A 22,112-nucleotide genomic window follows, 5' to 3' on the forward strand; every position below is an offset into this window, starting at 1 on the left:
GTGAAATGGTCCTTGTTATATCCTCCTTCCTTGTAGTGCTGCCTAAGCCTTTCCCTACAGAACGTGAGGTCACAGAGGGTCATTTACACAGAAGGGTCCTCTCTCCAGACAGGGATGTTTCTAAGGCCTCATAAATAATCCTGCACAAATTTAGCTAAGTAGAATGTAAAACTTGGAATAAAACTTTCCCATAAAGTATTTTGAAAATAATTTCTGTCCTAGGAGAAAATAATTATGGCGCTGACCTGCTTGATAAACATAATCCAACACAACAGTCTGGCTAATTTTATTATTTTTTTAATGAGAAACATCTGAGTTGTACATACCACAAACAGCTTCAAGTTTCTGTACCACCATCCCCCACCCCCCCACGACGAAGTAGCTCAAACAAACCAGAAGTGTCTCTTTAAATGTGAAAAGTCTTATAAAATTAATTTACAAAAACATCCTTATCAACTCTGTAGTTTGGCATTTACTGTACATTAGTCAAAAGTTCAGGCTAAAATCTGATTTTTATTAAAAAAAATCCAAGTTTACATTATTCATACAGATTCAGCAATTTAAAAAATATGCACAAATAACCAAATCCATGCAATAAAATTCCTTAAAAAATTTAAAGCAATATAAAAGAGCCAACCTAGGTCCTGAACAGAACATTTTGGCTTATGACCAGTAGCTCTGATTGCTGACTAATGATTCCCCTCAAATTGCTGAGGAAAACCGAGTCGGAACATTTAAAAATGCTTGTTTCAATCCATCAGCTCAGGATCCATAAGTCTCTGAACCATTTCTAGGCTGAATCTGCTTGCTGGTTGATCTAATGCATTTTATGTGCTGAACACCACTGTTCAGGGACATGGTAATTATTCTGTTTTACAAAGTCAGAATTCACAAAGTGCATGGCTCCTTGGAAACTGTCCTTCCCAGAGTTCCCCCAGGCAATCGAGAAGCTCTGCCAAGATGCTGGCCTGGTTCCCTGTCCCCTGCCAGATGAACTTCTTTTGAAAGTTGCTCTGGGCCCCAGCAGCCTATCTTGGCAACATCTGGGGGGATGTGTCCATAGCAGGTCCCTGGACCTTGCCAGTGTTAAAGAGTCATGGGCTGGTGGTGGTGGCATTGTGGCTGTGAAGCCTCCTAGGTCGGGGGTGGCCCGTTGGTGTACCGCAGCATGGGATAGAAGGAGCGGGCAAAGTTGTTGGCCTGGGTGCAGCTGTAGTCCTCTTCGGAGGAGGGCAGCAGGCAGGCCAGAAGCAGCAGCAGCAGCAGCAAGAGCTGCAAGGGCAATGCTGCCCTGACCACCCGTGAGAGAAAGGAGCGCTGGGGCTGAGCGCTGCTGGAGCCAGTGGAGCCCCTCACCCTGTCAACAGAGGGTCAGGAGCTGATCAGGAGCATCCAGAGGCCACGCCCACCCATCCCACCTGACCCCCCCCCCCCCCCCAGACCATGTGAGTGCCAGTAGGGCCAACAGCTGGGGAGAGTTTGGGAAGAGAAGTCCAGGGTTTTCCAGATGAATGAAAAAGGAAGATTTTTACAAGGACCTGACTCATGCTGTGACAGAAATGCCATTACCTGCCATGGGTCTCCTTCTCTTCTGTTCTCACTGCCCTGAACTGCTGGAACAAAGAAGCCAATATGAGCAAGCTGCAGACAGGTCCATCTGATCAGTGATAAGACTGGGCCTTCCTACATCATATACCTCCCCTGGGACGTCTTTCTGCCACACTACTGGGACTAGAGTAATATATCTGAGATTCATCCCAAACCTCTAAAAGATAATTGGATTTGTTAAATTGTCAAGAGTTCCAGGTTGCACTTTGTTGGCCTCCTGTAATGGAGATACCAGGAAGCCTCTGACAAGGACCTTCATCATTATCACTCTACTATGCAAGAGTAACTGAGACCCTTTGAAAAAGCTCTTAAAAAGCGTGTTAAAAAAGTGAATCAAAGGGCTGAGAAGGTGGCTCAGTGGTAGAGCGCTTGCCTTGCATGCATGAGCCCCTGGGTTCGATTCCTCAGCACCACATAAGCAAAAAAAAAAAAAAAGTGAATCAAAGTGCATTCAACCAGTAGGTGTAACAGCAGCTTTCAAGTTCCAACTTTCTATTAACTTGGTGACAGAAAAAAAAAAAGTCAGTATGGCTGAGTGCCAGTGGCTCACTCCTGTAATTCTAGCTATGAGGAGGATCAACAGTTTGGGGCCACCTTGGACAAAAAGTTTAAGAGATCACCCCCATCTCAACAGAAAAAGTTATGGTAGTTTATGTCTGGTGGTCCTAGGCAAAAATCAAGACTCTATCTCCAAAATCACGGAACAAAAAGGATTAGAGGCATGGTTCAAGAGGTAGAATGCCTGCTCAGCAAGCAGGAAGCCCTGTGTTCAGGCTCTGGTATAGCTGAAAACAAAAACCTAATACACATCGTGGTTCTCACAGAAAGCGTTTTTACCTTCGCTTGGGTAGCTGGCAAAGCTGCTGGAGACTGGTCCCCTGAGTCTACTTCATCAAAGTCAGGCAGAGACAGGTCTGGATTCTGAAAGCCACAACCCAATGGTTCAGTTCAAGGAAAGAATGTTCTGTACAGTCTCAAGAGCATAAACCTCTGCATGAAGCAGTCTTCAAGCAGCAGCCCACCCATTCCCATAGCAGAAATCTTTCAGGATTGGGGCTCTTCTAATTGCTCTTCTCTCCTTCCTGCAGTGGCTTGAATAGTTTTCAGAAAAAAAAAGAGAATATATCCAAAGCAAAGCCAACCATTTGCATTAAACATCTGTAACAGCAGTTGACAGTGAGTGCCCCACAAGTAACTGACACAAGTACACAGCAATCAAGACGAGTTAGCCTTGATTATCCAGGAGAAAACAGACTAGAATGGAGGGCCCTGCTCCAAGTCTCACAATCTGGGTATTTTATTTGTTTTAAGTTGTATCACATTAGAAAAAAGTATAGACAAAAAGTACTAGGACAGAACTTGAAGCCCTGTCATTTGAGAAAGTAAAGGCTTGTGATTGTGACATGGAGATAACGATGGCATGATGGAGGAAGCCACTTTTCCTAACTCCAGACATGCTAAGCAGGGGCTTAACTCTCCATGCAGCCCATCCACCCCTTGCTCAGCCACAGCTGGGCTGCAGTCCTGCCTTCCTGTTGGCATATAAAAGCCCTGAGAGTCTCACCTGGCTTCCTTGCAAGGACATTAAATCTTGAGCGACTTGCTCACGTAACTGCTTGAGTTTCTTCTCAATCACGTGAACCTTCTCTTCTACCTCGATATAGTCTTCTCCTTGCCTCTTGATGAGCAGGCTGGAGGCAATCTCCTGCAAGGAGTTCACTTGAGGCTGACGCTCCACCAGCTCCTTTTCCAGTTGCTGAAAATTATAAGGTGTGTGAAAGTTGTCCAAATAGATGCTAGGGTAGCATGGGGGAGAGGGGGAACTGCTCAATTCCAGAACCTTCTCAGAGTTGCCTATCTGAGTCCTCAGCCTAGCACAGTTTAGGGTGCAAGCAAGTAGGCTGTTTTTTTTTTTTGTTGTTGTTGTTGTTGGCTATGGGACTTGAACTCTGGGCCTGGGCGCTGTCCTTCAGCTCTTTAGTTCAAGGAGAGCGCTCTACCACTTGAACCACAGCGCCACTTCTGGTTTTCTGGTGGTTAATTGGAGATAAAGAGTTTCACAGATTTTCCTGCCCGGGTTGGCTTTGAACTGTGGTCTTCAGATCTCAGCCTCCTGAGTAGCTAGGATTATAGGAATGAGCCACCAGCGTCCGGCCATATTGGGGTTTAATTCCTTTTCACTTTGAAGAGAATCATGATACTGGAGAGTATAGAGGAAAGAAGGGAAGAAGGTGGTGTGGGAGAATGAGGCCCTCATCCACTAGGATGGAGGTGAGGGAAACTCTAAAGCTGGAAAATTGAGAAAGAGCAGTGAGGTGCACAGAATCTTGCTCTCTTGCTGTACACTATGGGAGCTAGGAGACACATGGCTGATTCAGTCCTGAGAGCCTGAAGCTAGTGGTTACCTGACTAGATATGCAGACAGGACAGTTCCACTATTGTACAAAGTTCCACTGGATAGTTACAGATCTACAGAATGGGGTTTTAAAGCAATGGCCAGAAACGTTAAATTTAAAATACTGAAAATGGAACCACAGCTGAGTACCATTTCTATAACCCTAGCTACTCAGAAGGCTGAGATCTGAGATTTCAGTTCAAAGTCTGCCCCGGCTGACAAATCCATGAGACTCTTATCTACAATTAACTAGCAATAAAGCCCAAAGTAGAGTTGTGGCTCAAATAGTAAAGTGCCAGCTGTGAGGGGGAAAAAAAAGCAAGGTGCCATTACTGGCACAAGGAAAAAAAAATTATGCAGAACCAAAAAACTAGCATACTGTACGTGCAAAGACTTTTTCTTCATTATTCCCTAAAATATTAAATGTAACAAGTATTTACAAACCATTTATATTATAATAAGCATAAGAAATATAGAGATACCTTAAATTGTAATAGGAAATATATAGAGAAATGTAAATAACATAGGCAAACATAAGCATTTTATCTAAAGGACTTGAGTATCCAAAACTTTTGGTATGTGGGAGAGTCTTGGAACCAATTTTCTGAGATGGCTGACTGTATTTACCACAATAAAATTACTTCTCTTTTAATGGCCTTCTGTTTTTTAGGACATTGTAAATACTGATGTCTTCAGTTTCTGACAGTCTAAAAAACCTTGTGTTCTGCCTTTGGCTCTTCATTCCCTGCAAGTCATTTATCTCCAAAACAACCCAGGACCCCTTTGTAGACATCAATAGGATTATGAGGGCTGAGCACAAAGTTATAGCCACCCTGTGAACTATATGGTCCCCAGGAACACTGGGCAAGGCTGTAGGCTACTCTGACCCCTGGAGCCAACAGTGAGCAGTGGTCACTCAGAGCCCCTGATAGAGAAACTTACCATCAGTTCTTCCTGACAGTCCTGGAGAGTCTGGTGATCTGCCTTTGGATTGGTGGCATGAGCCTTCTGCCTCTGCTTCTCAGCACTCTCTAGCCATAGCAGCAGGTTTTGACTCAACTGGTGAAAGTCCTTTATGAGACAATGTGCATGAGAGCATCGTCCTTGGAGAACTCTAAGGGGGAGCGGGAAAGGCAGCTTCCCTCTTCTGGTTTACCACTGTCCCAAGCCTTCTACCAGCAGGTGAATGAAAGGGCCCCATTTCGATGAAAAGCCAAAGAAGAAAAGGGGAAAGCAAGGAGGCAGAGCAAGCATCCTTGGCAGAGCCCTGGGAGGCAGCATATAGACAGTGCTAACAGTGCTTATGGAAGGGCTTCAGGACACCTCCGTGTTACTGAACAAATCTGCTAAGAGTCCACCCACCAGGACAGGCTATGCGGGGTTCACAGCCCTCCTTAAGATGAGGTCAAAGGTAATGTGTATGGAGTAATTACACATAGACACTGGGCTAAGATTATAGATACCACCATTTTAGTCCCCAGAAGGACTCAGGGAAGTGGGCACTAAAGTAATTCCCATTTTTCAGATATGAAAAAAGTTTAGGAAGCTTAGTGTTAAAACTGTTTCTCTGTTCCAGGGCCAGGTCTCTGACTTACTCTGGCAAAGGACACAGAATTCCCAATCTCCTGGCCTGCACTGGGTCAATGCAATGTACTGGGCCTTACTTAGCAGGATGGAAACAAACAGTACACAAACCACATTTGGCTGCCTGCACTCAAGCAGCCTGACAAAATACTGCTCCCACCACGTGGGCTTAGCTGCTGCTGGGGACAGGGCCTTGGGCTGAGTCAGCATACCTGGCACTGCATGAGCGACTGCCGTAAGTCCTCTCGCCAGCTGTCCACTGTGCTCTGGACCCCTTCCCAGCGCAGGTTCAGCTGACGGAGCCTACTTTCGAGCTCTGTAGATTCGGCGCTCTCGGTTGGCAGAGATTCCTTGCAGCTCACATTGACAGAGACCATTAATGCCTTGTAGGTGTCAAAGGCTTTTAGCAACTCCTACCACAGGAAAAGATTAGGTTAGGCCCTCTGGAACTAGGAGGGGCTCGGAAAGGGATCTTCTACACGCTTCTCCAAGCTGTGGCTACAGCAACCAGAGGAACCTCGCCTGTGACTGGCTGAGAAGCATCAGGTGAGAGATCTTCCCTACAAGGTCAGTGAATGCGGCCAGCTGGGCAGCACAGCCTGAAGGCAGAGGCTGGCCTCCTGGCTGCCAGACTTGATGGGAGGCATGAAGAGACAGACCTCGGTAACCTCCACTGCTCCAGCTCTGCCACTGGCTTCCTAACATTCTGAAGACCACATTAAGTCTTCTAGATTAAGTATGTGGAGATTCTTTCTCTCTCTCTCTCTTTCTTGTCGGTTATGGGGCCTGAACTCTGGGCCTGGGCACTGTCCCTCAGCTCTTCAGCTCAAGGCTAGTGCCCTACCATTTGAGCCACAGCACCACTTCCAGCTTTTTCTGCTTATGTGGTGCTGAGGAATCAAACCCAGGGCCTCATACATGCAAGGCAAGCGCTCTACCACTGAGCCACCTTCCCGGCCCCTTCATTTACCTTTAGAAAGCCAGAAATGTCATTCCATAAGAGGAATGGTGATTCCTGGTAAATAATGCCCGAAGTAAAAGGATGAATATGGAGAGTACCAGGATATCCTCAAACCATGCCTTAGGTCTCAGCAGCTCAGGCTTATGCTCAGGGTACCCACAAAGTGTAGATCTCAAACTTCCCTCCCTGCTCTCTGGGGCTACTTCCTGCAGGACAAATCCTGCTTGCACAAAAAGGTAACTAAGATCAAGCCATAGGGTTTATTAGTCAGTGAGCTGGGCTTCCCAACTCTGCCCCTTCCACAGGTCAGACTAACCGTGTCTGAAACAGCTGCAAGAAGATCAGCATTCAGCCAGTGGCCACCCACATCTCGAACCCATAATTCATTCGGTACAGCTATGCTTGAGCAGGCACACTCCGAATGCCCTCCCCTCTGCACCTCTAACTCACCTGCAGTCTCTTCACTCTGAGTTCCATTTCCTGGATGGTGGAGGGAGGTTTCGCCATTGTTAAAGTTTCCAGTTCTGCTTCGATTTTTGCCAGCCAAGCAGTGATGGTGTTGATATCAGAGCTCAGTTGCTGCATGTTTTGTTTTATTCTGAGTTTACTGTGCAGCTCTGGTGATTCAACTAGCTCCCATCTGTCAAAGGCACCTGGGATCAAAAGCCACTGATTAAAATAAGCAACAATGCAAACAGATTTCTCTCCCTGAAGTAATTATAAGTTAGGGTGGAGCGCTGGGTGCCGGTGGCTGAGATCTGAGATCTCAGTTCAAAGCCAGCCTGGGCAGGAAAGTCCACGAGACTCTTTGTCTCCAATTAACCACCAGAAAACTGGAAGAGGCGCTGTAGCTCAGAGTGGTAGAATGCTAGCCTTGAACTAAAGAGGTCAAGGATAGTGCCCAGGCCTTGAGTTTAAGCCCCACAACCTACAACTGACCAAAAGAAAAGTTAGGGTGGTAAAAGAGTGTCAAGCATGCTCCTCACAGGAAGGTCTGAGCTGGTGAGTTCTTCTGGAACATTCACAACATGTCTCCTGCCCAGGTCTGAGGCCTGTCTTTCTCCACTGCCACAAAGGCTGGAAGGAGGTGGGATTAAGAGGCAGAAGACCTGACCTCTTATCAGTATGTGCTCTGGGTCTCAAGTGCACACTTCAGTTTATATTGCTGTTAGGGTGCTTTTTCCTTTGGTGCATGCTCAGCATGTAGCTGAGCAATTACTTAATTTACAGCCTGGTCTAATGGGGAGATAATGCTTTGATCATCGCTTTCATGTCTGATTTTTTATGTACACATGAAGTTATTAAAGTATATACTTCTTCATCAGACATGGTAGTACACAGCTATACTCCCAGCATTCGAGAGATTGAAGCTGAAGGGTTATGAGTGCCAGGCATCTCCGAACTACATAGTGAGACCCTATCTCCCTGCCCTCCACCAAAAAAACCAAAAACCAAAAAACCAAAAACCCATAACACAATTAAACCAAAAACAAAACATGTATGCCATCATGCCAGCCTCATTTTGTCAATGTTTAAAGAATAGCTTCTAAATTAAACCAATAGCCTACAGATATAAACACAAATCAGCTAATTTGGAAATACATCTGCTATTATTGGTAAGTTTGGTGGTTTTGGTGAAGGATAATTCATCCAATTAAGACTCCGATGCCAAATTCCACTTCCTCTGAGGGCCGTCCATTCGGCCATACCTGAGGCCTGGCCCGTCAAGGCAGTCAGTGGCTCGTCTTCCTGCTGAGGGTTGCCATTCAAGCCTTCTGAACCTTCTTTGTCACCATCAGCATCTGGACGTAATAGTAGCTTTACCTAGAATGAGCCAATTATAAGTCACCCTCTGTTAAATGGAAGGGTTATATAAATAACAACCAAGCTCATGTTAATAGGCAAGACATAAAGATATAGGGTCCTTTCCTTCAAAAGATAACTTCAAAGGCTTACACAGAGGTGCATGTGTGTGGAAAGCCTTTATGAATAAGCCAGCAGCACTGAGGGTGGAAACAGAGTCCCCAGGGAGGCGGATGAGGTGTTCATGATGGGTGATAAAATGGCTGTTTTACTTTGCATTCTTTCTAAAACTCCCTTAAAAAACATGCAAAAATAATCATCTAGCTTTCCAGACATGGGCTCCTATGTTATTAGCACTTTTACATTTTCACAGTGCTTTACAAAATCTCCTATACTATTCCTCCTTATCACCCAACTAGTGCCAGTGGCATCTTTATCACAGTGAACTGGTAGCACAGAGGACACTGCTAGGGTCATTCATCACCCATGCCGGGTCCCCATTACTGCACACACTGTTATCAAGGAGCTGACTAGGCTTTGCTCTTGGGCCTTCCAAAAGGTAAATGTATCCCTTTTAGAAAAGCTATGCTTGGATTGGTTCATGTCCATAAGGCCTGTTTGTGTGGAAGGGGAACAATTATAAATCTCTCAGATTTGTGCCTAGTTTCTGATGTAATAAAGGGGTTGAGCTTTTGGAAAGGGCCAGGTGAAGGAAACAAGTGTAGTATCTGAAGACGCCAGACCACATAGCCTAGGGGGTGAGGCTGCTCAGGGGCTAGGGTCTCTTTCAGTCTTCCTCTGCACCACAGATGGACAGATTAAAAGTGACAGCTCTTGCTAAGCAACACAGCCAATCTGTTGTCAAATGGCCTTGGATCTGACCAACTGAAGACAGAACCATCTCCAACTATGGAACCATAGTCAGGCTTACATACAAGGCACTGATTGAATCTACCACTGGTTTCTTTAAAAGGTGGTACTTAAATGCAAGCTACATTTTCATCTTGACTATCTTGTTGATGATTTTCTGGACTAAGAATGCTCTGTGTCCAAAATTCAACTTTAGATTATCTCCTAAGAGCTGCCTAGCCAGAGCATACCAAAACCTCAAAACCTCAAAACTAGGAAGTAGCAGCTGCAGATATACAATGATCTGAGACTAATGTAATGATCAGCATTTCTCAGAGCCTTCTTGTACATCAATCCCAACACCAGCTGTGTAAGACAGGCTGCCTCTGGGTAGGAAGGCTTACCAAGTGCTTTCGGCTTCACAGGAATGGACTGGTAGGACTGGGAATCAAACCCATGTCCACCACAGCACACCTTTACATCTAAGTATGAAATTCTGGTGTTTTGAATAGGTGTGGTCAACAAGTCATTGTTTCCTGGACATCTGACTCAACAGGAGTGAATATTGTTGCATCACCACAACATAGCTTTTGGCTAGAGAACTCTCTCTACATCTAGGTCACTCTGACCTGGATTCTAATGATACATGGACAGTTCAACAGGATTTTGGTTCTTATTTTTTGGAGGTGGTAGTGATAGGAATCAAACCCAGGGCCTTATGCATGCTAGGCAAGATCTCTAACACTGAGCTACTCAGTTTCTCAGCAAACACTGTCATCATGAAACAAAACAACTCAGAATTTGGGCTGGCAATGTGGCTCAGTGGTACAGTGCTTGCCTAGCACGCAACCCTGGCTTCAATTCCTCAGTGCCACATAAACAGAAAAAAGCCTGAAGTAGAGCTGTGGCTCAAATAGTAGAGCACTAGCCTTGAGCCAAAGAAGCACAGAGACAGTGCCCAGGCCCTGAGTTCAAGCTCCATGACAGGCCAAAGCAAAACTCAAGATTTGCCCAGGGAATGACTACAGTTTGTACAAAAGAATGTTACCATGATGGGCGCCGGTGGGTCACACCTGTAATCTTGGCTACTCAGGAGGCTGAGATCTGAGGATTGCGGCTCAAAGCCAGCCTGGGCAGGAAAGTCCATGAGACTCTTATCTCAAAAAAAAAAAAAAAAGCCCACCAGAAAAACCCGAAGTGGTGCTGTAGCTCAAGAGAGCGCTCACCTTGAGCTGAAGAGCTGAGGGACAGTGCCCAGGCCCAGAGTTCAAGCCCCACAACCCATACATGTGGGTTATATTCTTTGGGGGTGGGGTGTCAAGACTTACATAGGCTGGCTTGAAAGGGGTGCTGGAATCTGAGGGGATAGGTGGTACATTTCTGTCATCCTCCATTTGTTGGTAGTGATGCTTGGGACAGGAAGGGCTGTCAGGAACATGCCATGAATGTCCATCAGAGATGGATTTACCTGAAACAAATGAAGTCCCATGTGCTGATCTATTCTCAACCAAAGGACTCGTATTTAGTGACACAAAGATGGTCATGGATCACACGGCACCGGGTTACAGTGTCAAAATGAGCTCTGCAGCTTGCCTTGCAAAACATGCGTATTTGCAAAAATGTCAGTATGTCTCAAAGGGATGAAATGAGTCATGCAACTGAGTGACATTGTGCCTTCACGAGACGGGATCATGGTGGAGCACAACACACATAAGACTTGCTGTAGGATGAGGGGGTGTTTGCATGAAATGGGTTTCTTAAGTGATGGGGACCCTGGGTCGTGAGGCCATTCTGGGAGCCAAGACAGGAGGCTGCTCAGGAATAAGGGGACAGTGCCCATGAAAATGGACTTGGGAACCAAAGGGCCACGTGTGGCTGTTTGCCACCAGTGCTGGTGGGGAGGGGGGAGGGGACAGATTAGAGCTGCAAGTCAAGGAAAGGTTTCTTCTCCTGCGGCAAAGGCAATGGTCATTTCCTACCCCCACCTACCCAGCCCATCCTGCCCCAGGAAATCACCAGAAGCAAGGACAGAGTTCCAAACCAAGCCACCATGAGAAAAGCTTGGCCCATGCCAAAAGACTTGAGATAGGTGAAGGAAGGCAATAATAATACTGGAAAAAGGCACCAGGAAGAATTTCCTTCTGCACAGGCCTGCGGGGGAGGAGAGGGCGGGCGCGAAGCCTGCCCTGGCGCGGGCGGGGCTGTGTAAGGAGCACGCAGGTATGGGTGAGTAGGGCAGTGTAAATACACCATGACACAAGGACCAAGGCGCATGGTGTCCACAGAGGCACAGGTCAGACATGACATGGGAGCGAGGTTGAGGATGCAGTATGCGCCACAGGATGCTGCCATGTTGAGACACATGCACAGGCAGGGGCCTACCAGAAGACGCTTTCAAAGATTTTGTGGTCATTTTAAGATATGCCTCAGGATTTTCAGGGATTTCTACATCTGAAAAAGAATAATGTCATTGTCCTCACTGGAGGTGGCTGCAGATGAATGCCCACGTAGTAAGTTTAACCCAGTAGAAATACTGTCAGCTGGATGGAGAAAACTACTGTCTTGGTTTGATTTGAATCTTGGAAACTAGACAGATTTTTTTTTTCCTTCCTAGCCAACTCCTCCCTGTGCAGAAGGTGGATAAGGCTAGAATGAACTCAATCTACTAAGACTTACACACATATCACTCCAAGTTTGCCCAGGGGTCTCCTAACAGCCGTAACCATGCGTGGACGGCCTGGATATCTGAGTGTGAATTTCTTTCCTTCTTATTCCCCCTCCCTCATTCTTTCATTTTGCCTGTCCTGGGAGTGACTCAATTCTCAGGTGAGTTAAGAGATGGGCAGGACACCACCCAGGAAGCCACAAGCTGGACTCTCGGTCATAGAGCTGGTTGTGTAACTAGGGGGCTAGAAATGCAGCCAGACAGGTGGACTTCAAGGCTCTGGAAATCTGGCCATTACCTGACAGTGCACTGTAGTATGGGCCTTCCTCGTCTTCTTCGTGGGAGGAGGAGCCCCCCACGTCCCCTGTGTGGTCCCACTCGAGAGGGATGGAGTCCACACTGACGGGGGTCTCACAGCCAGACCGCTCGTGCCCTGGAGCTGGGGGCACAAGGTGACACAGAGACTGGGGAGATGAGGGCTCCTCGTTCTCTACACTTTTATGCCAAGCGTCAGTCTGGATGTCTCTGGGGTCTTCCATATCTGTGTCATTCTCAGATGCCTCTTTTTCATCTTCCAGGCCCTAAACGGGAGCAACCAGGTGTGAGCATTCCCCAACTCAAAGCTGCTGCAGTTAGTAGGACAAACCCTGGCAGTCTGCCTGTCAAACAGCCTCTGAAAACAGCCGCCATTAGTCATTCTAAGGTGGTTTTTAAAAAGAACTGGGTTCTGGCCCCGTACTTAGTTATTTGAATTTAGATAATCCAGACTGGGGCCTAGAATCTGTGTTTTACAGAAATTCCAGCTCCCCCTAAGCTCAGTAACTCTATCCGGACAAAATTTCATTATGGTTCATACCAAGTTCCTCTAAGAACCAGAGAAATTTTAAACAGGACATTTTCAGATTCAGATGTTCTGGGTAAGACTCATGACTTCAAAGACCACACGTACAAGGTTTGATTTTCCTTCTTCTCCAGTCTTAAGACCTGGACTCTTTATTGGGCTTATATTGTAATGCTTCCAAATCAGTCTAGGATAAATGGACTACCAACTATTATATTTAAAAATGAGAAATTAGGGCTGGGAAGGTGGCTCAGTGGTAGAGCGCTTGCCTTGCATGCATGAGGCCCTGGGTTCGATTCCTCAGCACCACATAAGCAGAAAGAAAAAGGCCGGAAGTAGCGCTGTGGCTCAAGTGATAGAGCGCTAGCCTTGAGCTGAAGAGCTGAGGAATAGCGCCCAGGCCCAGGGTTCAGGCCCCACGACTGGACCCCCTCCCCCAAAAAGAGGAATTATTGGGGAGTTCTGAGACTAAATGATGAAGAAATAACCACATCTGAAGCTGACCATTTGGAGATATACAAAAGAAGCAGTGGCCAGTGGTGTTGGTCAATGGTCATCCTTAAATCTTCTGTCCACTAAGGGAGTAAGCTCTGATGGTGGCCTTGGTCATTCTGGACCTCCCAAATGGCCCTTGTGTTAAGGGAAACATCAAAGTTGGTTTTGAAAATACATTGGTCACTTTGAAGGTGGGCAAAAACAATCAGAAAGGCACCCATATTAAATGTTCCCAGACGTGAAGCAAGAGAAAAAGACAGACACATTCCCAAGTTGCTCATGTACATGATCCAAAGCAAAACAGTTTTCAGTGAATTCTAGGGGCCCTGACACATGCTAGAACAGTTCTTCCCTGAGAACACACTGTCTACAGGTAAGAGTAGCAGGAAATTCCAGCAGTACTTTTTCACGGGGTAGTGGGAAGGTGTAAGGAATCATAGCTCTGTATTAATGACAATAAAAAATAAATTGCTTGGTGTAATCCTTTAAAAAACAAAAACAAAAACATAAAGCTAGCTGGGTGCTGGTGGCTCATGCTTCTCATCCTACCTACTCAGGAGGCAGAGATCTCATGATCACACGAAGCCAGCAGGATAGTCTATGAGACTCTTATCTCAACCACCAAAAGGTAAGAAGTGGAACTATGCCTCAAGTGATAGAATGCTAGCCTTGAGTAAAAAGCTCAGGGATAGTCCCAGGCCCTGAGTTCAAGGCTCAGGACTGGCTCTAAACCCTTTAAACATCCAGTCAGACCCACACATGGAGCATCCCGAGCCCTGGGTGGTGGGCTGCTCTTACCGGAACGTGAGAGGTCAGCCTCTGGTGGAACCGGGAGACCCTGCCGAATACCTCCTGGCAGTACCGGTGGAGCTCCTCCAACTCATCTTCAATCAACACTGCATCCAGGGGCTCGCTCTTCTGAATGAGCTGCTCCCCAAACACGATGAGCTGGTCAATCTTGTTGGTGTTTAGTGTAATTTCCTGTTGGAAGCCCTGTTGAGAAGATGAAAGACAGAGCTTCAAAGGAAGAACACCTCCCTAACATCCGGCCACAGTCTGTTTCTTATTACAAAGTCATAGCGGGGGGGGGGGGGGGGGGGGGGGGAAAGCATTAAATGTCTTTATGGTTTTATTCCTTTGTTGTTTTGTACCTAGTACTGGAGTTCCATCAATTTTTAACGAAGTGACAATGACGAGCTAATAATTTATAGCAATTACATATATATATATATATATATTATCTCCACATATATATTTTTTCTTTTTCTTACCTTTGGGTACTGATTATTCCAATTAAGTTTTAAATGGGCATTTGCCATTATTGGGTGTGAGGGAGAAAGCTAGACTTATTGACACTTGGTTGAAACAAAACATTTCCAATAATAAACCAATGGGTATCTGCTTTGGCCTAATGAAATAATATTAATGAACTGTTATTTTAGGGGACACAATTATTACTATTTTTGTGCCAGTTCTTGGGCTTGAGTCAGGGCCCAAGCGCTGTCCCTGAGCTTTTTTTGCTCAAGGCTAGCACTCTACCACTTGAGCCAAACTCCACTTTCGACTTTTTCTTTTGGGTAGGTCATGGGGGTTGAACTCTGAACCTGTCTCTCAAATCTTCAGCTCAAGGCTAGTGCTCTACTACTTGAGCCATAGCACCACTTGGTTTTCTGGTGGTTTATTGGAGATAAGAGTCTCATGGACTTTCCTGTCTGGGCTGGCTTTGAACCGTGATCCTCAGATCTCAGCCTCCTGAGTAGCTAGGATTACAGACGTGAGCCATCAATGCCCGGCAACTTTAAACTTTTTGGTGGTTAACTGGAAACAAGAGTCTCACAGACTTTCTTGCCTGGGCTGCCTTCGAACTGCAATCCTCAGATCTCAGCCTCCTGAGAAGTGAGGATTACAGGCATAAGCCACCAGTGCCCAACTGAATTTTTATTTCTTTAAACCTCTTATAAAATCTGCCCAGGAAAGCCAGGCGCTGGTGGCTTTTGCCTGAGCCAGCCTTGGATTGTGATCCTTCCACCTCTACTCCCTTGAGAAACTAGGATTATTGGTGTGAACCTTCATATCCAGCCTGGTTTTGAGATAGGGCCTTGCTAGTCTGCCTAATCCTTTTCTTTTTGCCTCCTGAAAAGCTGGTATGAAAGGCGTATGTGGCTCTGGCCAGTCCTTACGTTCAGTTGGCGCATCTTGTCGTCAGCATCACTCTCTGAGAAGTGTTCCACGTTGGTCAGCTGCAAATCCATCTCTGTGAGCCACACCAGAATGCTCTCCCTGGTGCCCTCGAACTCTTCCCTCTGGTTAGTGAAATGCTGTGAAAAGGGAGAAGAAAATCATGTTTGTGTTGACCATGGAACAAGAGCTCAGGTAGGCAGCAAGGTGGCCCAAGTGCCCAAGGAGGCCCCTGCCCCTGGGGCAGCGTGGAGGCCTTAGAGCATGGCACTGCAAAGCCTGCAGGTGTCCTGGCTGCACTACCAAACAAACTCCAACCTCTCTGAGCCTCAGCTTCTACCCTAACAAGGGAGGGAGGGTGTGGCAGTACTGACTGTGCTCGCTCAGTTCCTTCAGGCATTTGAAACTGTCAGTGAGTTTCTACTGTTGGCCCAGAGGGGCCAGGCTGGTCATGTGGCTTGCTTGTCTGCTTTCCATTACTCTTCCACAACAGCTTCCATGATGGAAGAAGATTCAGCAGACTCAAGGTGGACAAGCACTCACTTCAGGCTGTGGGAGGCTAGCAGCCTGCCAATGTGCTTTCATGTAATTCTGACTATGGTGGCGACCCAGACGTCACCCCAAGGAGGCCTCTCACGTTACCACCTTATCCAAGGGCAGCTGGTTCCAAGATCAATGTGGTGTGTGGGGCCAAATGAAGGTTTACACATCTCAACAGTCAAGTCAGTAGGAGAAAGAAACTAACACAAGGAAGATGTCCAATGAAAGGAAATGGCAATTCCTTCTGAAGCTTCAAAATAAAACAACAAAAATCCCCAGATTTTCTTTCCTTCCTTCCTTCCTTCCTTCCTTCCTTCCTTCCTTCCTTCCTTCCTTCCTTCCTTCCTTCTTCTTTCTTCCTTCTCCAGGCCTGGGGCTTGAATTCTGGGCTTGAGCACTGTCCCTGGGCCTCTTTTGCTCAAGGCTAGCACTCTATCACTTGAGCCACAGCGCCACTACTGGCTTTTTCTGTTTTTGTAGTACTGAGGAATTGAACCCAGGGCTTCATGCATGCTAGGCTAGGCAAGCACCTCTATCACTAGGCCACATTCCTAGCCCCCAGATTCTGATTTTCATAGGATCATTTCAAAGCGTTCTACTCTAGGCACTGCAGCAGGGCTGCCTAGGCCTTTTCCATTTAGACCTGGACTCACAGAGGTGTAGATAGCAGCACATCTTCTCAATTACAGAAATCTAAGATGAAGACGGTCAGCTCCCTCTATGCACGGGTTCCATACTCAAGGAACCAACCAGCAGCAGACTAATATATCCCTGTCTGTATTGATCATATACAGACTTCTCCCCCTTGTCACCGTTACCCAAACTATAACAATGATTTATGCTGTATCAGGTATAAGTAGTCTACAGGTGATTTAAAGTGTAGGTGAAGAGAGGTTATGCATGAATTATATGCAAATACTGTATCACTCTCTATAGGGATTTGAGCATCCTGGAATTTGGACTGTGCCAATCCCCAACTTTCCTTTCAAAATGTAGCCCTGACCTCTAGACTAGCCAGAGCGCTGGCCTACGTCCACAAAGCACAGGAGGCACACGCATTGTAGATGTGTCTTAGCCACACAGAAAACCGACAGATGGGCAGAGCAGGCTCTTTCTGGAAGCCCATGTGTTTGTTGCCTTCACTGACTCAGTGAAGCAGAAACCTAGTCTGTGTGTTAACACACATGCCATCAGGGGGTATACAGGTTGTAAAAAGAGAAGCTTTTTGGCAAATGACACGAACAATCTCTGCCTAAGGGATCCCTATGCAAATCCCCTCTGAAAAATGGGTGCCTTTGTGTGGGAGGCAGGCTAGGATGGCTTAGACCCTTAATCTACCTGCTCTGCATCCCAAGCCTGCCACTGCTTATAGCAATAGGACCCTTCTCTGAAGAGTCTACAGATAACCGGGGGGCGGGGGCGGGGGCCCAGAAGGACAGTTACTCTGAGTCTCCGCAGGATGGCCGTGACCCGCCTCTGCAGGTTGTCCCAGCGCTGGTTGCCCTCGTGGGCCATCTGCTTCAGCTTGCTGGCTGTGTCCGTGCGGTTCTCTCGAGCCAGCCGCCGGTACTGCTTGTTGATGAGCTCCAGCTGTGTGAGCCGCTCATGAATCTGCCGCTGGAAGGCCTGCATGGCGTCACGTGGTGGGGAGGGGACGTTAGGGTCAGGCAGGTCAATGCCAAGGCACCCCCTTCCTGATCCCAGAAATCCTGCTTTGAAGGGGTGGATCCCTCAAGCGGCTATGGCAATAGGGAGGGGGCTGTCTCCCCAGTCTGTGCTGCTAGCGAAAGCACAGGTCACGGGGACAGGCGGCAGGCATTGGTGGGCTCAGGCAGAGCAGCGGGTGGTGAGCTGAGGTCCACTCAGCCCTTGCAGGGGTGGGGGAAGCTGGCAGCCTCTGTGCTGCTGTGGGCTTAGCTCTGAGTGGGAGCATGGGGCGGGAAGCCGTTTTACCTCGAACCTCTTCAGCTCTTCTTTGGCGCTGGTGTACAACACCTCGGAGGAATTGGGGCAGGCTGCGGTCCTCTCAGCAGACTTGAGCCAGTCCTCAAAGCGGGAATAATCATCTAGAAATTTCTGCCACAGGCGCCATGTCTCCTCAATTCTGGCAGGAGGAAAGTGACTTCGTATAACCATCTATTTCCATCTTGTACCTTGGGCTTCTTTTGGTCCCTTGACTGGGCCTGTTTCCAATTGCCTCGAGCTGGCTCTGTTTAGGGAGATCCCCGCCACCCCTCTAGGAAGTAACTAAGGATGCCCTGTGTGGGTGGGCACACCTTCAGCCAGGAGCTCCGAGCCCCTAGGTGTGCTCATGGGAGCCGGGCAGGCCACCTGACTTACAGCGTGTCTACAACCCGGCCGGCCCAGTCCTTACTTCATGCGCCGTTCCATGGACATGGCGCAGATGTTCCTCCAGCGCCTGTCCAGGCTCCTGGTGGTCTGCTGGATGGAGTCGCACTCGGTCTCATTGGCACAGGCGTCCGAGTCGTGCAGTAGAACATCACAGATGCTGAACACGGACTCCACGCCTGCACTGTGCTGCTCTATGTCCCGCTGCAGATCCTACCATGGAAACGGAGTGGGACAGCCCTTGAGATGGTGGTGGAGGGACAGCATCAAAGGAGCCCCTCACCCCGCTCCTGCTCCCAGCCAGGGCTCATCAGCGCCTCGTGGTCTGCAACACGGACAGGCCCTGAGCCATCAACGCCTGACCTGCACGCTGCCAGCAGTGGGTTTATGTGAACTATGAGGTGGCACTGCCCACTCTGAGAGGCCACATGGCACAAGATTTTGGGTGTACGTGGGGTGGGACCCGATCTAAACCACCTGAACACAAAGGCCTCCGATTTAGACTCCATTTTGGCAAGGGCTTCTTTGGAAAATGGAATCTCTGGAGTAGGAGCTACACCTTCGCAATGGAAACTCTTAACTTTTTAAGGGCCAGATCACTCCTGAATGTATGAAAAGCCTGGCTGGGTCTCCCCACCCCTGCAGGGCCTGCCCTGCCAGTCCACATAAGAGCCCCACGGTTCCCAGAGAAGAACTGTGGGGCTCCCCAGCCTGTGGGTCCAGGTGAGGATTTGGCTTGGGGAAGTGGCCAGGTCTCTGGGGACTGGTTCCTATGATAGCAATAGTGATAGATTCACATTTGGGGAAAAGAATACTTAGGAGGAGACATTGCATGGTTATAGGAAAAAGATGGATATTTCTTTAAGAATAAACATGGGGGCTGGGACTGTAGCTTAGTGGTAGAGTGCTTATCTTGCATGCATTGAAGCCCTGGGTTCAATTCCTCAGTATCCCATAAACAGAAAAGTAGAAGTGGTGCTCTGGCTCAAGTGGTAGAGTGCTAACTTTTGTTTGGGTTCTGGAATGCGGCCTTTTCTGCCCCTGAGGTAGGGACACAGGGCATGGAAGTAGCAAAGAAACTAAGGAGAAAGAAAAGGGTGGCAAAAAGAATGGGGAAGAGAATGAAGCCAGAAGCGTGAGGATACAGAGAGGCTGGAAACATGATAAAGGGGAAAGCACAGGAAGACCTGAGGCTGGAAGTCAGTGCGGTGGCTCCAGGAAGCCTCTTCTTTTGGGCAGGGGTCCACTCCCAGGCAGATCAGGCCCAGAAAGAACAAGATGAACATACTTATTTTAAACATAAAAACAACCTCCGGCACCACTCGTGAGAAGGACATGGTGACTGAAATTCACAGAAGGCAAAAAGGTAGACTCAGCCAGCCAGTGATGTGAGTACCAGGTTGGTACAGTGATAAACGCTAGCAGAACTCAGCTTTTGTTGTTGTTTTCTTGAGACATAGCTCAAGCTAGCCTTAGACTTGAGATCTTCCTGCCACAGACAGCCTCCTGAATGCTAGGATTATAAGTAAACACCACCATAACTGGCTAGTGTGTTTTTTTGAAGTGCTGAATTTTCAGGGTCATTTCAAAGCATGACTAGTGACAAAAATGTACATGGTACTGCAACCTTCAGAGACTTCTGTGTTTATGGACCCAAGTAGGTTCTCATTATATTTCTTCTTTTTCTGTTGGTGCCAGTTCTGGGGCTTGAACTGAGGGCTTAGGCACTGTACTTGGGTTTTTTTGCTTAAGGCTAATACTTGAGCCACAGCTCCAATTTTGTTTGTTTGGGGTTGGGAGGCTGGTTAATTAGAGATAACATCTCACGGATTTTCCTGCTTGGGCTGGCTTTGAACCATAATCCTCAGATCTCAACCTCCTGAGCAGTTAATATTACTGGCATGAACCACTGATGCCTGACTTCATTATACTTTTTCTTGTTATAATTTGTTTTCTTAATGACCAAGTATTATCTTAATCAGCTGCCCTTGGACTCATGATCCTCTGGCCTCAGCTTCCAGAATAGCTAAGATTACAGGACCACACTGCTCTACCCGCTCTGTAACTTGCTTCTGTAAAGCATGATCAGACTCAAAAGAGTATGATCCCATTCTGATTCAGGTGCTGGTAGCTCATGCCTGTAATCCTACCTATTCAGGAAGCCAAGCTATAAAGATCAAGGTTTGAAGCCAAGCTAGGCAGGAAAGTCCATGACATTCTTATCTCCAATTAACCACCAAAAAACCCAGAAGTAGTGCTGTGGCTCAAGTGGCAGAGCACTAGCCATGAGAAAAAAAAAAAAAAGCTCAGGGACAGTGCCCAGGCCCTGAGTTCAAACACCAGGAGTAGTGGGGAAAAAACCCTAAGATCCTATAAAAAAAACTTTCCTTAGTTGGAAATGCATTTCCAATTGATTGTCATTCATATATATGTGTATATATATGTATATATACATACATACACACACACACACACACACACACACATATACGCACATATACATACACACAAAAGGGAGGCAATGTTTTTTAAGGACAAAAAAAATTAAAACTATTAAAAATTTAATCTTGTTGTATCTTTTATCCCTGCCCCCCCCAGGCTGATTTAGAACCCTAGTCTTTGGGATCTTAGCCAATCTGCCATCTGGAACATTATTTAGACTTGTTTTACAAAATGCCATGTGGATGGTGAGGAGGATGGAGTATTCGGGAGATGGATGCCTTCCTCCTAAAACAACAGGAACTGGGCAAAAAGCAGACCAAGGTGAAGACAATTAAGAACTGAACACACTGAAACCTGGCATCCATTACAGCCACCTCTCCCCCCCACAACCCATTGCCAGGCCCCACCTGCTGCTCAGCCAGCCTCTTCTGGATCTCCTGATCATTGCAGACATCGTAAACCACCGGCTTAGAAAGCTCAGACTCGATTCGTGCCAGCCACGTGCGAAGGTTGCTCATGTTTTTGTCTAACTGCTGGATAAAAGCGAATGTCTCCTTCAGCTTCTTCACCCTGAACACATTTGCAGAAGAGAAGCAGAGAAAAAGGGAGAGAGAGGAACACACACACAACATTTAGTGGTAACATTCAGGTCATTTTTCAAATGGACTTAGTCTAATTACTCATTGCTAGAGTGGGGCTTCCGGATACCCAAACCTATCTCTCTCAGGCTCTAGGGGCAACAGAAGGCACCATTTCCTTCTCTCCAAAATAACCATTCTTGGCTGCTTCTGCCCAGTTTCTGGCTTGGATATGTCTGAGACGGTGGTCCTGGTCATCTGCCTGGTCACTGGGCATTTGGCTCATGATGCCTCTCATAGGATGAGTCTTTGAGCAAGGGCAGAACAGGTGCATGTCCTATCGCTTCCGTGTGAGGGATGAGAGTGCCACTGAACTAGCCCATGTGAGCATTACGGGGCACCATGATGGGAGGGAACAAAGGTAATTTGCACTTGAGTGAAGTTCGAAGCTAACGTTCATCCACCTCAGCAACCTGCCCTGGTTCTCATGCAGCCTCGCTTGACATGGTAAGTCTGAAAGATCATTCATGGCACCTGTGTACTTTGATGGCCTGTCCTTACATTGTCAAAGGGAAAATCATTTTCCCTCCTGATGAAGACAAGGTCTTGATGGGCGCTGGTGGCGCATACTGATAATCCTAGGGACTCAGGCAGCTGAAATCTGAGGATCTCATTTCAAAGCCAGCCCAGGTAGGAAAGTCCAAGATACTCTTATCTCCAATTAACCTCCAGAAAACTGGAAGTGGTGCTGTGGCTTAAAGAGGAAGAGCACTACAGGCCCAAAGAAACATAGGTCCCATGGTTTTCCTTATTTGTAATATCTA

At 47.1% G+C, this 22,112-nt stretch overlaps 1 protein-coding gene across 6 annotated transcripts in view; it reads right to left on the reverse strand.

Moving 5' to 3' along the window:
- Positions 1-281: 281 nt before the first annotated feature.
- Syne2 (spectrin repeat containing nuclear envelope protein 2) overlaps positions 282-22,112 on the reverse strand; it is a 310,222-nt gene continuing 288,391 nt past the window's right edge. For 3 of the 6 annotated variants that reach the window (XM_070032030.1, XM_070031999.1, XM_070032007.1), the window contains 17 exons: positions 21,118-21,280; positions 18,294-18,481; positions 17,873-18,023; positions 17,363-17,545; positions 15,382-15,519; positions 14,000-14,194; positions 12,164-12,446; positions 11,583-11,651; positions 10,529-10,668; positions 8,258-8,372; positions 6,999-7,201; positions 5,800-6,000; positions 4,946-5,074; positions 3,173-3,364; positions 2,446-2,529; positions 1,570-1,613; positions 282-1,357 (listed from right to left, as the gene is read on the reverse strand). In XM_070032030.1, coding sequence (XP_069888131.1) covers positions 1,135-1,357; positions 1,570-1,613; positions 2,446-2,529; positions 3,173-3,364; positions 4,946-5,074; positions 5,800-6,000; positions 6,999-7,201; positions 8,258-8,372; positions 10,529-10,668; positions 11,583-11,651; positions 12,164-12,446; positions 14,000-14,194; positions 15,382-15,519; positions 17,363-17,545; positions 17,873-18,023; positions 18,294-18,481; positions 21,118-21,280 — 2,701 coding nt within the window. In that variant the 3' untranslated portion in view covers positions 282-1,134. Of the gene's footprint in view, positions 1,358-1,569; positions 1,614-2,445; positions 2,530-3,172; positions 3,365-4,945; positions 5,075-5,799; positions 6,001-6,998; positions 7,202-8,257; positions 8,373-10,528; positions 10,669-11,582; positions 11,652-12,163; positions 12,447-13,999; positions 14,195-15,381; positions 15,520-17,362; positions 17,546-17,872; positions 18,024-18,293; positions 18,482-20,699; positions 21,011-21,117; positions 21,281-22,112 lie in introns of those variants that run through there. The other 3 variants (XM_070032015.1, XM_070032022.1, XM_070032036.1) reach the window with 3 other exon arrangements.

The sequence above is a fragment of the Dipodomys merriami genome, unplaced genomic scaffold (genome assembly GCF_024711535.1).
Source record: "Dipodomys merriami isolate MVZ:Mamm:240054 unplaced genomic scaffold, mDipMer1.0.p SCAF_1, whole genome shotgun sequence".
Lineage (NCBI taxonomy): Eukaryota > Metazoa > Chordata > Mammalia > Rodentia > Heteromyidae > Dipodomys > Dipodomys merriami.